Raw genomic sequence first — 15,781 nt, 5'->3', positions numbered from 1 at the left:
AAATAGTGACTTTATCAGTATATAAATGCTATGCTCAAAGTTTTACAAAAACTTAAGCGCTTTTCATTATTTTTTTCCATTTAGTAGTGTATCGATCATTTGATCTTTATCGGTTCGTTCCGGTCATGTTTCCCTAGATTTATAATAACTTGTATTTGTTAATATCTAAATACCGATTTTCTATATATAAGTATCTTTAGGACTCACAGTTGTCATATGCTCGTACTTTAGCCGAAACAAACCGATGCGCCCTTTTAGGTTTCGTTGATGTGCTGGTGCACATGTGTGATCTTGCTTCAATTTATATTTTATATTGCATTTATTTATATCAACTTTCTGGTAACACCTAACCAAATCTCTGTCAAAACATCCTATAGCTTTCTTTCTTCTCAAATATAATCTATCTTGTTTTGCCATATTTTACATTTTTCTGCCCCTTAGTTAGGACTGCGTTAGACTGTCTTTAGGTTGTCCTTGTATAAGGCAGAAAAGACTGATTATATATAATATTATAAGAACCTTAATTAATAATACCCGTTGAACTGGTGGTATGTTTTGTGTACAGCTTCAAAATGCTAGCCGGGTTCAACTATTTATCTTTTATTTTGAAACAATTGTGGATCAACTCTTAATGTTTTTGATCTCTTTCTTCTAAAAACACTCCTTAAACTACACTTTTTTTACCTCGTCTTCGCAATTAATGCTTGAAAATTTCTGATCAGAACATTTTCTTGAAACTTTTGTTCCTTTCCTTTATATTGATTTAAAAATGCATATTTGTCTTGCAAAAAATCGACGCTATAATGATAAAATTCGACTAAAACCTGTGGATACTTGAATTTTTAAAATTATTTTTCATTCGTCTGTAGTTCTCATATGATTTATAGAAAAAATTAACGACGTTTTAAATTCTTAGCGATATAAAAATTAAAAAAGTGTTTGAAAAGTCTGGTAGATAAGTGCGTTAATATTGAAAAAGTTCCGAAAAATTTGATAATTTAGTCCACAGCTCGCTGCTAGAACAATTTTTCAGATAAAAATTAATACCCCGCAAATGCATTGTCTCCGCAAACATAATTGCTCACGAATTTTCTTTCTGAGTCAATGCGTGCTTGGAGCAGCGCCCATTCGCTCCACGGGACAGCAATAAATATATACGAAGACACACATACATTTACGTGTATTGAACTGTGCGAAAACCAACTTTTTGACGTGTGTACCTTGCAACATCCTTCGTGAGGCGCGCGGTGCAAATTGTAGACCCACAAAAAAAAAATTATAAGAAAACTGAAAGCAAGAAGGAGAGCGCATTGCCGAGAGTGCTATTTTTTATAGCTATATGTTATATACGTGTATGCAAGTGAGCAAGAGCACACTTATTTTTAGTGATATTTTGTTTTTGTTGTTTTTTGGCGCTGCAAACTCACAAATGCCAACAAGTTTAAGTGTGCAGTTCAAGAAACAAAAACGTAACACGAGTAACACTAATAACAACAACTTTAGTGACAGCTAACAACAACACCAACAATATTAAGCAAAAGCAGTGTACTATCCTATCTATGGCAAAAGCAACAACAACAATAACAGCAAATAGTGACAGTCAAACATGAAAAGTGCAAAATACACAATACTGTACGCTGAGGGGAAAAAAGGGATCAGAGTTCATGCTCGAACTCTTTAAGCAAGAACTACACTAACACTAACAACAAAAACAACAACAACAGTAATGAAATGCAAGCGTGTAACGCAATCAGTAGCTGACACTCCCATTTCACATCAGATACCATATACTGTGCGCTAACAAAAGAACAGCAGCAACAACAACAACTACAACTAAAATGTACCCCCAGTGCGCGTATGCACGGTGACCGCGTACAGCGTAGCGGCATGTCGTTATCCTTGCGTTTTATTGCGGTTGGCGTATGAGTGCTTTTGTTGCCTCACGGCCTACGTGTGTGTGTTTGTGTTTGTGTGTTGGTGTGTGCGTGAAGTGTTAACAAAAGTCTTTCAACCCCTCTATAATTGTTGTCTGCCCCTGTGCTGCTGCTACTATTAAACGCACCCCTACTCTATTGTTTGCTTTCATACGACGCATGTGTGTGTGTGCAATTGTTTCTGCTATTGTTTACCTTTTGTGTGTGTGTTTTTTTTTCTTTTTTGATTGCTTTCGTGGACAATACTGTGGTTACATGTTTTCTACTTATTGTTGTTGTATTCGCCCAACGGCTAAACACCACCAACACCACTATTAATATACCGTTTAGTATGCTACCCAACACCGTCGCTGATGAGCAATCACATGCAACTTATGAAATGTGTTAAGCGTAAATACAGACAGACGTGAATTGAAACGTGCATCCGTGAAAGATATAAAGCGAAGACGAGCCTCTTCCGACACATTGAAAGTAATACAGTGTGTTAAACTTAAATAGCGAACAGTGAAAATTTTCGTTCATATTTGAAAAGAAGAAAGAAAAAAAATTAAAAATAAATAACGGTAACTCAAAAAATAATAAAAATTGTTGTAATTTGTGCGCTCTTGGAGAGTAGCGCTCGCGCGCCGGCGTTCATTCGTTCGCTCGCCTTTGGTTTCGCTCCCACGCCGCTCACATTACGACGCTCTCGTTGTTGCATTTTGTGTGTGTCGGTAATATAATAAATGATGGAATGGCTACCGAGAGGATTGCCCAGCATCCATGCACCAATACCGATTTGTGGTGAGTTGTTGGTAATGTTATCTATCTATCATTCGTACCGTAACGACCGTATGTATTCATATGCATATGTATATGTATATGTTTGTATGTACATATGTACGTACGAGTTTTTAATTGAAATTCAATCAAATTCAAAATTTCATAACATATTCATTTTTGTTTGCCCTCAACATGCATTCTGCGCACATTTGCTGTGGCATCTTATTTGCTATGCCTGCACACATACCCGCTAACATATATGCGTGCATTACAATGCAAATAAAAAGCCGTAGGTAATTGTTTTAGAAATATTTGTGCATTGCACTAAATCAATTCTGCGAATTACCTTTAGCTCAAATTTATATTATTATTTAATTTCATTAGAAATTTTTACACAGTTTCGTTGTTTTTGCTACAAATATATGTTTTGTAAGTTCGGCATGTCTAATAAATTTTAAATTTCAAATTCAAATACAAACATTGCAATGCAACAGCTAAAAAAATATGAAATAAAAAAAAAATAAAAAAAAAACATTAACGTCGGTTGCAGCGAAGCTATAGTACCCTTCACAAATACAAAATATTCCTTATAGGAGCTTAATTGTTATCGCTTAGTTTGTATGCCAGCTATTTGCTATAGTAACCCGATCTAAACAATTTCTTCGTTTCGCAGCATTACCAAAGACATTAATCCATGCCAAATTTCTTGGAGATATCTCTTCAAATGAAAAAGTTTTCCATACAAGCACTTGATTTCGAACGTTCAGCTTGTATAGCAGCTATATGGCATATTCTTCCGTTCACAAAAATATCTAGGAATATATTGTCTTAAACAAAAACTCAAGCCATATATTGAAAATATCTTATCAAATAAAAAAGTTTTTCATGCAAAAACTTGATTTCGATCGTTCAGGCGAGCAACTTAATACACCCTGTTCAGGGTATAAAAAAATTAGATCAAATATTAAAAATTTAGTTATTTAGACGCTCGTCTAAGTATTGAAATATAAACTGTTTTCTGAACTATTGCTAAATAGTTACAAGTGTATCTAAGTGAAAGTGAGATGTCATAGCTTGAAACTGTAACAAAAATATTATATTTTAAATATTTTATTATATAGTATATTATATTATTTTTAAATTAACTTTATTTGGCATAATAAGATTTATCTGATTTAGGTAAAATACGAACCGTTTTGTTCCTTGACCTATTGCTATTTTGAAGATAATTTTATAATGCCACTCTCATAGAGAGGTTAGTCCCTATTGGCAAAAAACTAAAAAATCGATTTTCCTAATCTCCTATTGAGAGGAATTTTTCACCAGCAAAATCATAGGCCATATACTTGTACAGGAACAAATAGTAATCAGTTGGTGCCAGGTCCGTACTTTAATTTAATTTGGAGCAGATGATTCCCTGCTAAACCCACCAAACACATAGCAAGATCTTCATGAAAAATAATGGCTTTCTCCTTACTAGACCTTATATTAAATATTTGGTTTAGTTTGATACTTTTTATACTCTTGCGACATGTTGCTATAGAGTATATTACTGTTGGCTGTCGGTGTTTATTATTCAATATACATAATTACAAAAATTAATTTTTTAATTTTATTTTTCGTAAAACCATTCCTTTTTAAAAAATTATAGGATTTTTTAGAGATATTAAATTTACTAGGGGGTTTTATTTTTTATCCTTCACAAATACAAAAGATTCCTTACAAGAACTTGTATGGTGACTCAATCTAAATAATTTCTTCGGAGATTGCACCATTGCCTTCAGGAATAACCCTTCCGAAATTTCGTGAAAATATCTCTTCAAAAGAAAAAGTTTTCCATACAAGCACTTTATTCCGATCGTTCAGTTTGTATGGCAGGTGTATGCTACCATAAAGTGGTCCGTTATCGGCGATTCCGACAAAACATCAGCTTCTTGGGTTGAAAAGGTCGTGTGCAAAATTTCAGATCGATATCTCAAAAACTGAGAGACACAAACTTTTCTCCTCAAGCTGCGTGTATACAAACAGACAAACGGACAAGGCTGATCATATCACATACACCTTATAAGTTCTCCGACGTATCTTTCTGGGTGTTTGCTGTGGCAAACTCAATATATATAATGATATACCTCTAAAATAACACCCTTTATATAAAATTATTCGCATAATAAATATTTTGTTTTGGAAAACTCGCATTTTATTAGTTCTAAACTATCTTATTTTTCTTGCAGTTCCTCCAAAGAGTGGCCAAAAGCGCCCAGCAACAAGTCCAGCTCCACCCATCCCATCACCACATCATATACAATCGCCCTCCACCACACCCGGCGCTGGCAATAGCAGCGGTGGCAATGCGGCGACGCAAATGACGTCTAATCCGGCGATGCTGAATCATGTTATGCCACCAAATCAATTGAGTGGCTTGCAAGCAGCCACTTTACAACAGCAACAGCAACAACATCAGGCACATCAACAAGCCGTTGCTGCAGCAGCAGCAGCCGCACAAGCGCAACAGCAACAAATGGTCGGCGTACCGGGTGCATTGAATGCGGCACAAGCCAGTGCACGCGGACCCTTCGCCTCGGCATTACGCAACTTGGCTAAGCAAGCCGACATCAAAGAGGAAGACGATATCAATGTGCGCGTCGATCGCAACGAACGCGCAGTACCGCTAAGTGCGGGTAGCGGTGGTGGTGGTGTATCAGGTGGCGGCGGTGCGGTCGGTGTTGCCGCAGCAGTGAGTGTTGCCAATACGAATGTTGTGAATGTGTCTAATACGGCGCGTTCATCAATGTCAAATGAAAGGCTGCCACCCACGGGTGGTGGTGGGCAAATCAGTAGTGTGGACGAACGTATAATGGCCAAAAAACGTGCAGGCTCGTCGCCGCAACCAGGCGAGAAGATCGCACGCATGTCTTCGCAACAATCGGTGCAAATGCAGCCTGAGTTATTGGCGCGCAGCGGTTTTCAACCATATCGATCGGATGAGCGTCTGATACATCCGGCAGGCGCATTTCCCTTGGAAGCCTATGCCACCTTCGCCGGTTTGCCAACAATGCCGCCAGGTGAGTGTGTGCGCGCGCTCTTTGCCATATATAATATCTCTACAATAATTTACTTTCTTTTGTAGGGCCGTTCTTGAGTCCAGCTGGTCTGCCTTATTCCGATCAATTGTACTTAGATCAACGCTTTCAAATGCTACGTGCCGCCGGTTCTCACCACACACATCCACATGCTCTTTATCCACCAATGGCTTCGCCCTATGCTTCTCATTTATATTCAATGATACCGGGCGCTGCGCTTGGTTTGGGCTCTGCGTTGCATGAACGCATGAAATTGGAAGAGGAACATCGCGCGCGTATCGCCAGGGAAGAGGAACGCGAAAGGGAAATACAGCGGGAAAAGGAACAACGCGAGCGCGAACGTGAGCAAAGGGAACGCGAGCAACGTGAGAAAGAGCAGCGGGAACGGGAACAACGCGAAAAAGAGCAAAGAGAGAAGGAACAGAAAGAAAAGGAAGCACGTGACCGTGAGTTACGTGAAAAAGAGCGGGAAGCAAGAGAACGCGAAAGGCAAATACTATCAGCTTCGCATCATTACACAAGTCAGTTATATTCGCCATTGGGGCGCAATCTACTCGGTCCAATGATGCCGCATTTGGGTTTGGGCTTGCGGGCACCGCCTGGTGCATTACACAGTCTACCGATGTCCGCCTATCATGCGGCGAGCCAACGTCAGAGCCCACACTCGGCAATGGGTCTCAATCTCGGTTTGCCCGGTTTGGGTAGTGTACCATCGCTTTCGCATGGTCCCGGTGGCTTACCGCATCATTTGCAACAATCTGCATTGGGCTTGGCACATCCGAGTGCTGCTGGCTTAACACATCCCGGCTTTCCTGGGGCCGCTTTGGGCTTATCACACCACGGTATAAATTTAACACATCCACATATCTCACCACACCATCCGGCAATGGTGCCCAGTCATCAGATTTCACCACATTCATCATCGATAGCCTCGACCTCGACCACTACCACATCGCCACACAATCTGAATTTGAGTATGCAAAGCAATGCGGGTTCCAGCATGAAGGTATCAGTGCCCAGTAGTGTTTCACAAACGTCAGTATCGGGTTTGCAGTCTTCCACTAGCATGACGCAAGCCACTTCAACGCTGTCCTCACACATTCCGCAAATGAGCAACTCACTTTATCACTCGCATCACTCTAGTCAGCATCTAAGCAGCGCTGGACTGGCGCCAACATCTGCGCATCAACAGCCGCCGACGTCAATGCCGCTTTCGCTAACTAGTAATTCGGGCCGCAGCCATTCGGCATCGCCCATCACAATGAAAGCAACATTGCAATTGTCGAACAACAATCCAGGTATGCATAATCAAAACGGTGGACGCTCTGCCAGCAGTCCACATACTTCACGTCAGCTGGCCATGAGCCAAACGCAACACCAACAAAATGCTGGTGTACACGATAAGCAGAATACTTTGGCGTCGAGTGCACTCGAGCCGGCCACACTAGATCTGACCGGTTCGAATTCCAATTCTAGCGTGCAGGTCTCATCCGTTGCTAGTAGTGGTGGCGGTCACAATACACATCCGAATGAGCTGAACGGTGGTAGTGGCGTTGAAACAGCTACCATTGGCGAACGCAAAGAATCCGCTGCTACGACAGCGAAAAATCTCTCGCTCAATGTAAGCACCACCGATAAGAGAAGTCCATCAACATCGCCCACAGTTGCCGCCAAAGATAATGCTGCCGCATATAATATGAGCGTATCCAACAACGCCGAGGATCCAACCCGACAATGCAGTCCCAACAGCGCAATGTCCAACGCAGCAGAGCCGCATACATCTGTATCGCCACCAGCGAAACCAACAATCGGTGGTGATTCCATTGGTGTTGCAGGACATGGAGCCGGCGCAGGTTCAGGTAATTACAGCAATAATTCCAAAGTTACGGCCGTACCGTCAGACAACAATGTCAAGCCGACCAGTGACCCCTCGACCGGTGTTTTTGTGCCCAACACACAAAATGTGCCGCTCAACGAAACCGTACTGCCGACAGTAGGCGCCACAGATGTGCAGGCGACAGCAACGCCGAACAACACCAACAACAGCAGCACCAGTAACCATACGCATATTACCTCGCCGACGACTACCACGCCCGATGCGTGTGCCAGTGTAGGCGGCGTGACCTCCACGACCGGTGGCAGTACGTCGCCGCCTGTCGTGAGCAGCAGCACGAATATTGTAAACAACAAAACACAACAGAAGACCAATTGTGATGAGACGGTGTCCAGTGCGACGCCAACAACCACCACAGCCGCGATCGAGGTGAATGGCGGTGGTGCTGCTGCTGGTGGCGGTCGGTGATGCTGTGCTGCCGTGTGTCTGTTCGCCCAACGGCACCAACCAGTAAAGCAACAACTACACGGGAGTGCCTACGTCAAACGCTATACTTATGCGCTCGTATAAATATTTCGTAACTGTAATTACTTTAGCAAACTTAAGGTTAAGCCAAGCTTCATGCCATGTACCCGTTAATGAAGATCACCGTCTGCTCATTTTTGTTTTACTTGTTTGTTGCTTTTTCCCCCAATTTCATTTACACAAATCTCCGAATTATTTTATTCTATCGAATTCTCTTTACATATCTATTGGATTAACGATATACACTTTTATGTTAAAGCAACAACAATATATCGGGATTTTGCCTTAATTATATATGTCTATTTGAATTTATGTGTATAGTGTAATTTTCAGTTCATTTTTAATATTATTATTAAATTTTCATTTCATTTCAATTTTAGTTTAGTTTCTTAAGTAATATACATACATACCTACTATGTTGGATTCTAATTAAGGTTTTCATAGCTGGTAGAAAAACAATTTGCTAACACAATATAAACAATAAAAAAAAACAAATAATAATACCAATAACAATGCAAAGTATGCAATTTCGAAATTACATTTATTTTTTGAATTTATGAAATAAACTTTTGCAATCCAAATTCTACTGTGTTTCAACTTTTCTACTACTTATGTGTGTGTGTATATGTATGATTTCGTTTGCAAAATGTTTGACCTCGGTTTGTTTAGAAGTGTTGAAAAAAAAAATATTTTTTTATGTTAACATTTTTAATTTATTTTCTAAAAAAATTTTTTTTTGGATTCTTTTTGTAAAACTAGTTTTTGGAAATTATTTTTTGGAATATTTTTTAAAAACATATTTTGTGTTTGTATTTTTTGTAAAACATTCTTTTAAATGTAGTTTCTTTGTAAAATATTTTTATTTAATTTATTTTTTTTGTAAAACATTTTTTTATTTAATATCTTTGTAAAAGATTTTTTTTAACTTTCTTTATAGAACAATTTTCAAATATATTTTCTTTGTAAAAAAATTTTTGGAAACATTTTTATTTAATATCTTTTCAATGCACTTTTTATAAAATCCATAAAAAGTGCAAGTAAAACAATTTTTAAAATATATTTTTTTTGTAAAAAAATGTTTGGAAACATTTGTTTCGACAACAGTTTTTTTAATATCTTTTCAATGCACTTTTTATAAAATCCATAAAAAGTGCAAGTAAAACAATTTTTAAAATATATTTTTTTTGTAAAAAAATGTTTGGAAACATTTGTTTCGACAACAGTTTTTTTTAATATCTTTTCAAAGCACTTTTTATGGATTTATCTTTTAAATTTTTAAAATTAAATTTAGAGTGTAATTACAATCAAAAAGTTTTACATATGAAACATGTTTTTTTTTGGATTATACAATATCACAAAACATATAATTTGAAACAGTAAAATCGTCATTTTACATATTTAACTAGAAAAAAATATTTCTATGCTGTATAATGTCAATAATAATTTTTTTATAAAAAATTAAATTTAATCATTAAAAAAAATACATTTTCTCAAAATTGTTAATCAAAAAACATGTTATTTTTGTCAGATTTATTTTTTTCAAAATAATTTTCCGAAAATACTTTTTTTTTTATTTACGCTAAAAAAAATGTTTGTCGAAATTATTACTTTTTTCCAAATGCATCAAAATAATAAAGATTTTTAAACTGTTATGTTTTCAAAATGGTTTCTTTTTTTTTTGAATAAGTATATATGTTCATAAAATTTTTTAATTTAAAAAACAACAAATCAAAATTTGATTGTCTGGACTTGTTTCTTTAAAACATATTTGTTCAAAATTTCTTTAAAGGTTTATATTTATCTAATATACTTTACCGCAAAAAACTACTTTGTATAAAAATTTCTTTTTCAAAATTTTTTCTTTAAAATTTCTTTTTAAAAAATTATATATATTAAAATAAAAAACATTAAAAAAATTTTTCTAAAAAAAATTATTTTTATTAAATTAATTTTATCAAAATTGATTTTATAAAAGTGTATCTTAACAAATAACAAAATTGAATTGTACACAACAGTGATAGATTTACAGATATTCAAAATTTTTACTATAAGTTTTGTTCATTTAACTTTTATCGCAAAGAGCAGATCCTAGAGCTTTCTCTTAATTACTCTTCTAAGAGCATTTCTCTCGAGTGGCAAGATTTTTGAAACAACGTTTTGTCTAATTAAAAGGATATTTCAATAATTGCTCAACTGTCATTGATCTTGCGATGCCAAAAAAGCAGTGTGTCCTGCGACTACAGTGGAGTAACACTAAAAAAAACATATCTGCTATTACGCAGTTCACTCTCAAGACGGCGCTTTGCTACACTCCCCAACAAATTTACATAATCCAATTGTTTTTCACCCCCTCATTTGATTTAGCTCATTACTGAAGCCATAAAATTCCAGATGTGATACAAACCGCGGTCACACATCCGCTGAGCGCGCACGTCTGCAGCAATCGCAGCACACCCGAAGAGGCGAGCAATACATCGGCTTCATGACATCAATTCTTCAATGCGGCCAACAAGTAACTGCTGAAAAATATGAACGACTATGGCATGTATCTGCTGGCCGAGCATGCGGCTTACAATGAGAAGAAGCGCTGCATCGATAACTTTCTGATCAAGTAGGCGCCGTGGTAGTGAGCAACACGGGGAACAGCTGATTGCGTAAAACTGTAAATTTGGAAACGCTAAAAACATTTGTCATGATGTGGTCATGCTAATGTTGTTAATTGCATTAAAAATTAAAATATTCAAAATATGTAAAAAAAAGTCGATAAAAAGATCGAGCGTGTTAGGCAAATTTTGAAATTGCTAAAAAAAATTAAAACTACAAAAAACCAAAAAAAAAAAAATTATGAAAATAATATAAGTAATATGTAAAACATAAATATTGTGATTTTGGAGAGTACGAATTGGTTAATAACAGAACTGAAATTTTTAGGCAAATCAAATAAGTCTGGAAACGAGATACAAAAACAAAAGCAGCGCGATGTGAATATTTTTTGAAATTTAAATTTTACGTAAACGAGTTAGTTGCAATTGTCCCCGAAGCAAATAATAATGAAAGCATGACATTTTATGGTTATGAACATACATACATATGTACATTGTAGTTATTCCAACAAAGTTATGAAAATATATTAAAAAAGTAAAAAAAAAAATAAAAATAAATATATATAATATATATGTACTATATGTATTTATTGTATCTATTGTACGTATAACGCCGCGTCTTCAATTCAGCTAAACCCAGCCCAGCGCCGCATTATGCGCGCAACACTCCTAACAAAAACAAAAAGAAGAAAGCAAAAAAATTAAACAAATTAAGCAAAACCAGAAGCGCGTGTATTTTATCATCCTGTAATTATTAGATACTATGTATGTATGTGTTTGTGTGTGTGTGTGTATATATATAGTTTTAATTGCGCATAAACTGTAATATATTAATATACATAATTAAAACCGAACTAGAGTTTTTCGTCTAATGCAACGTGAATTATGCCATAATTAATTATTATTAAAGCAAAAATACACACAAGCAAAAGCAAACAAAAAAAAAAAATAAATAAACCAAACACAATGATATTGTAAAACAAAATGTAATTATAAAAACAACAACAAATTGATAATTATTGATGTTAGAATTTCTTAATTGTACACCGTTTCGATAAGCTACTGTGAATTACCAACAAATTATACAACAAAATATGCATAAATATTAAAAAAAAAATAACTACAAAACAAACAAAAAAAAATATGTGCAAAAAATAAGTTGTCATTAGCAAATATCGCATGAATACTAAGACAAAAAACTAACAACAATACACAATATTAATATTTTGTTTTCAACATAGTTGTTAATTTAAAAACATATATTTTTTATTATAGTTTATAAAGAGTTCGGTAATGTAATGAGTGCTAAAAAGGAAAAAAATAAATAAGCAATTAAATAATTTAAGTTAAAAAAATATTTATTTGATTTCAATTTCAATTATAAAATTCAACAAAAATTGAGCACATATAATTAAAGTTAAAATTTTTTTTAGATCAAATATTTGTTTTTGAGTTCAATTTTAATTATAAAATTCAATAGAAATTGAATACACAAATAAATTTAGTTCAAAATAAAATTTTTTTTAATTCAATTTTTATTATAGAATTCAACAAAAATTTACTACTCAATTAAAATGAAAAAGAAAAAATTTTTTTATTCAATTTTAATTATAAAATCCCATAAAAAAATTGTAAATAACCAAAGCTAAATTTTCTTGTTTCATTAAATTTCAAATATAGAATTCATCAAAAATTGAGTAAAAGTTAAAAAGAAAAAAATTTGTTTTTGAATCCAATTTTAATTATAAAATTCAACAAAATTTTAGTACACACTTAAACAAAATTTTAGTACACACTTAAAAAATTAGAGTTGAAAACAATAATACTGTTTTTAAGCTCAATTTCAATTATAAAAATTATTAAATAATCAAAGTTAAATAAAAAAATTATTTCCTTAAAACAAATTTCAGTTACAAATTCATCAAAAATTTTGTACACACTAAAATAGTAAAAGTTAAAAAATATAAGTATGTATGTACATATGTAAACATTTATTATATTTTATATATAACATATAAATACATTTTGGTTAAAAATTCTCTTAAACATTTAATTTTGAATTAAAGGGAAATTTAATAATGTTTATTTGACTGCTGTAGAAAATAGCATTTATTGTTATTATTTTATTTTTTCTATTATTTAATTTTTTTTATTATTATAATTTTCTTTATTATTTTTTTTTTATTATCATTTTATTTATTTTTTATTATTATTTTATTTTTATTGTTTATTATACTTTTTTGATATGTATTTTTTTTAATTTATTTTTTTATACTTTTTTTTATTTATTAATTTAATAATTTTTTTTTTGAAATTGATTATTATTGAAAATTATTTTTTAGGAAAAACGAGTCATTACCGAACGCTGCCAGCAATTTTACTTACTTTTTGTAATTTGTGTAGATAATAATTTATAATAATGAGTTTTTGAATATTTTCAAATTCGACAGAAAAAAATTTGATTTCAGAGCACAAAAGCTTCTTCATAGCAAAACGTGCAATTTGCTATAAAAGCAGTTATTTTCATTTAAATTTACTTGATTGCCAAAAATTATTGTACTTAATTTTTATTAACGCAAAAAAAAACAAGAAATTCGATAAATCTCGAGCAATCTGTGATATGGGGAAAAATTAAACAAAAATAACAACTAAAAACTAAAATCTTATGTAACAAAGTTTCGGAAAATTAAAATAAAAAATATAAGTTTTTTTATACTAAGTTTAAACGATATGATATATATTGCATTGTATTTGTATTTGTATGTATGTATTATAGATATTTAACTTTCTAACGAAAAAAAGATATCAAATAGTTTAGTTTATTTTAAGCACTGTAGAAAATTATAGTTTTTCAAAGCTTTACTATTGCCAAAAACAAAGTAACAAACAATTACAAAAACAACAAAGATTATTTGCGTACAAATAATTAAGAAACTACCAAAACATAAAAAAAAATATACTTTGCATATGGAAACTTGAATATCCGAATTACAAAAACAGATTCGTACACAAACAAAAACCAAAAAAAAAAAAAACAAATGCAATGAAAACAAAATGGCGAGAGGTGCAAAATATATAGTCCAAATTTCGATGTACTTGTGTATTTTTTATGTTTTTTGTGAAATCTTGTATTGTCACACTCAAAAACTGTTTCAATGTTTTATTTAGTTTGATTTAGTTTGACTTAGTTTTTTATGGCTTGAAGTGTTTAAGAATTTTTCATGGTGTTTTTTAATTATTTTTAAGTGTTTAATTAATCTTTATATTATATATTTATATATAACCCCTATTTTTAATTTTTGCAACAATTTTGCATTTTTTTTGAGTTTACTTATTTTTTTAAATTTTATTTTAGTTTGTACAAAAAATTTTATTTTAAAATGTTTTATCTAAAAAATATTAAGATATTATTTTATATCTTGTAAGTTTCTAGTTTAAATTTTTATTTATTTTTGTTTTTTGGTTTTAATTGAAATTATTCTTTAATTCGACGTCCTCACCTCTCCACATACACTAATTCACACAATTCTCAAACAATAAATCAAATAAAATCTATACGTTTATAATAATTAACAATCAAATAACAGTTATGCAAATTCTGTAAGAAAAAAATTGTGCTGTAAGTTCCAACAAAATATGCATTGTTCATATGTCGAAATACATTTACATATGTACATACATACAAGCATGCCGTTGTGCGTGTCTGTATGTACTACATAGAACCAAATAAAATTTAACTAGTGGTAGAAATCTATTATTTGAAAAGTAAAAACTTCCATACATAAATTCTCAGAAAAAAATTTAATAAAAGGTTTTTTCTTCGCAAGTAAATTCATGAAAATAAGGTAAGTGTGAAATTAAAAAAATATTAAATTTTTTGAAATGAAAAAGTTATTTATTGAATTAAAAAATTATTTTTATTAAAAACATAACTATTATTTTTCTTAATAAAAAAATAAAAATATATCAAAAAAAAACCTTTAAAAAGTATAAATATTTACAGTTATTTTTAATAAAAAATAATTCTTTTATTAAGAAAAAAATAAATATTTTAATAACACAAAGTAAAAAAATTAAAACAAAAGATAATAAAGTATTAAAAAAATAGAGAAAACAATTAAGTATACAAATACATACTCGGTTTTTTGATCTAATCAAAAATATTAATGTAAGAATATTTAATTTTTTTCACTATGTATTCTTAAAACATAATCACAATTATGTATATTATGCCACTCTACGTACCTACCTACTTTCTTGAATCATGTATAAGGTGTGCTAGGTGTGCCCCTTAAAATAATTACTTCATAGTTCCCATTCATAAACAAATAACAAAAGGTTAATTCGCGCTACCATCAGCCTTCGCCATAGAGTGTGGCGGATATACTTTTAGTTGCCTACCCAAAGGCGCCGGACGTTAAGGAATTGAGCGTGTCATTTATGTTGACTGCTTTTGGTAGCCGGAAGTCACAAGTGGTCACCTACATTTGCTGCTGATTCTGCGCGTCTGGTGCATTTGCCGAAATTGTAGCACAGCACAAAATTTTTTTTGTTTATTTACAGCGAAGTTTTAGTAAAAAATTAAAAATATTGCATTTTTTAAGTACGCGTGAAAAAGTACCTTGAATATTTATAATAAAATTTGTTTCAAATAAATTTAATACATTTGGTTTAAATTAAAATTATTTTTCCAATCAAAATATTTTTCAATAAAAACATTTTCTTGAATAAAATTCATTAATAAAACATTTTTTTGAATACAATTTTTATTAATAAAACATGTTTTTGAATAAAAGCTTTTATACATTTTTGTAAAATACTTTTTTTTAATAAATTTTTTTTTAAATAAATTTTTTTTTAAATAATTTTTTTTTTAAATAATTTTTTTTTTTAATAAATGTTTTTTTTAAATACATTTTTTTTAATAATTTTTTTTAATTACTTTTTGTCCTAAATTTATTTTACTATTTTTTTCAATACTTTTTCAATATTAAAAAATTTTATACATTTTTTTTAATAACCAATGATTTTTTTTTTTAATAA

General features: G+C 32.1%; 1 protein-coding gene across 3 annotated transcripts in view; it reads left to right on the top strand.

Moving 5' to 3' along the window:
• px (plexus) overlaps positions 1–8,716 on the top strand; it is a 40,373-nt gene extending 31,657 nt beyond the window's left edge. For all 3 annotated transcript variants that reach the window (XM_014236620.3, XM_070108862.1, XM_014236623.3), the window contains 2 exons: positions 4,928–5,758; positions 5,824–8,716. In XM_014236620.3, the coding sequence (XP_014092095.2) occupies positions 4,928–5,758; positions 5,824–8,078 (3,086 nt within the window). In that variant the 3' untranslated portion in view covers positions 8,079–8,716. The remainder of the gene's footprint in view (positions 1–4,927; positions 5,759–5,823) is intronic.
• The last annotated feature ends 7,065 nt before the right edge of the window (positions 8,717–15,781 follow it).

This window comes from Bactrocera oleae, chromosome 4 (genome assembly GCF_042242935.1).
Source record: "Bactrocera oleae isolate idBacOlea1 chromosome 4, idBacOlea1, whole genome shotgun sequence".
Classification (NCBI taxonomy): domain Eukaryota; kingdom Metazoa; phylum Arthropoda; class Insecta; order Diptera; family Tephritidae; genus Bactrocera; species Bactrocera oleae.
This window is presented reverse-complemented; position numbering and strand designations above follow the sequence as displayed.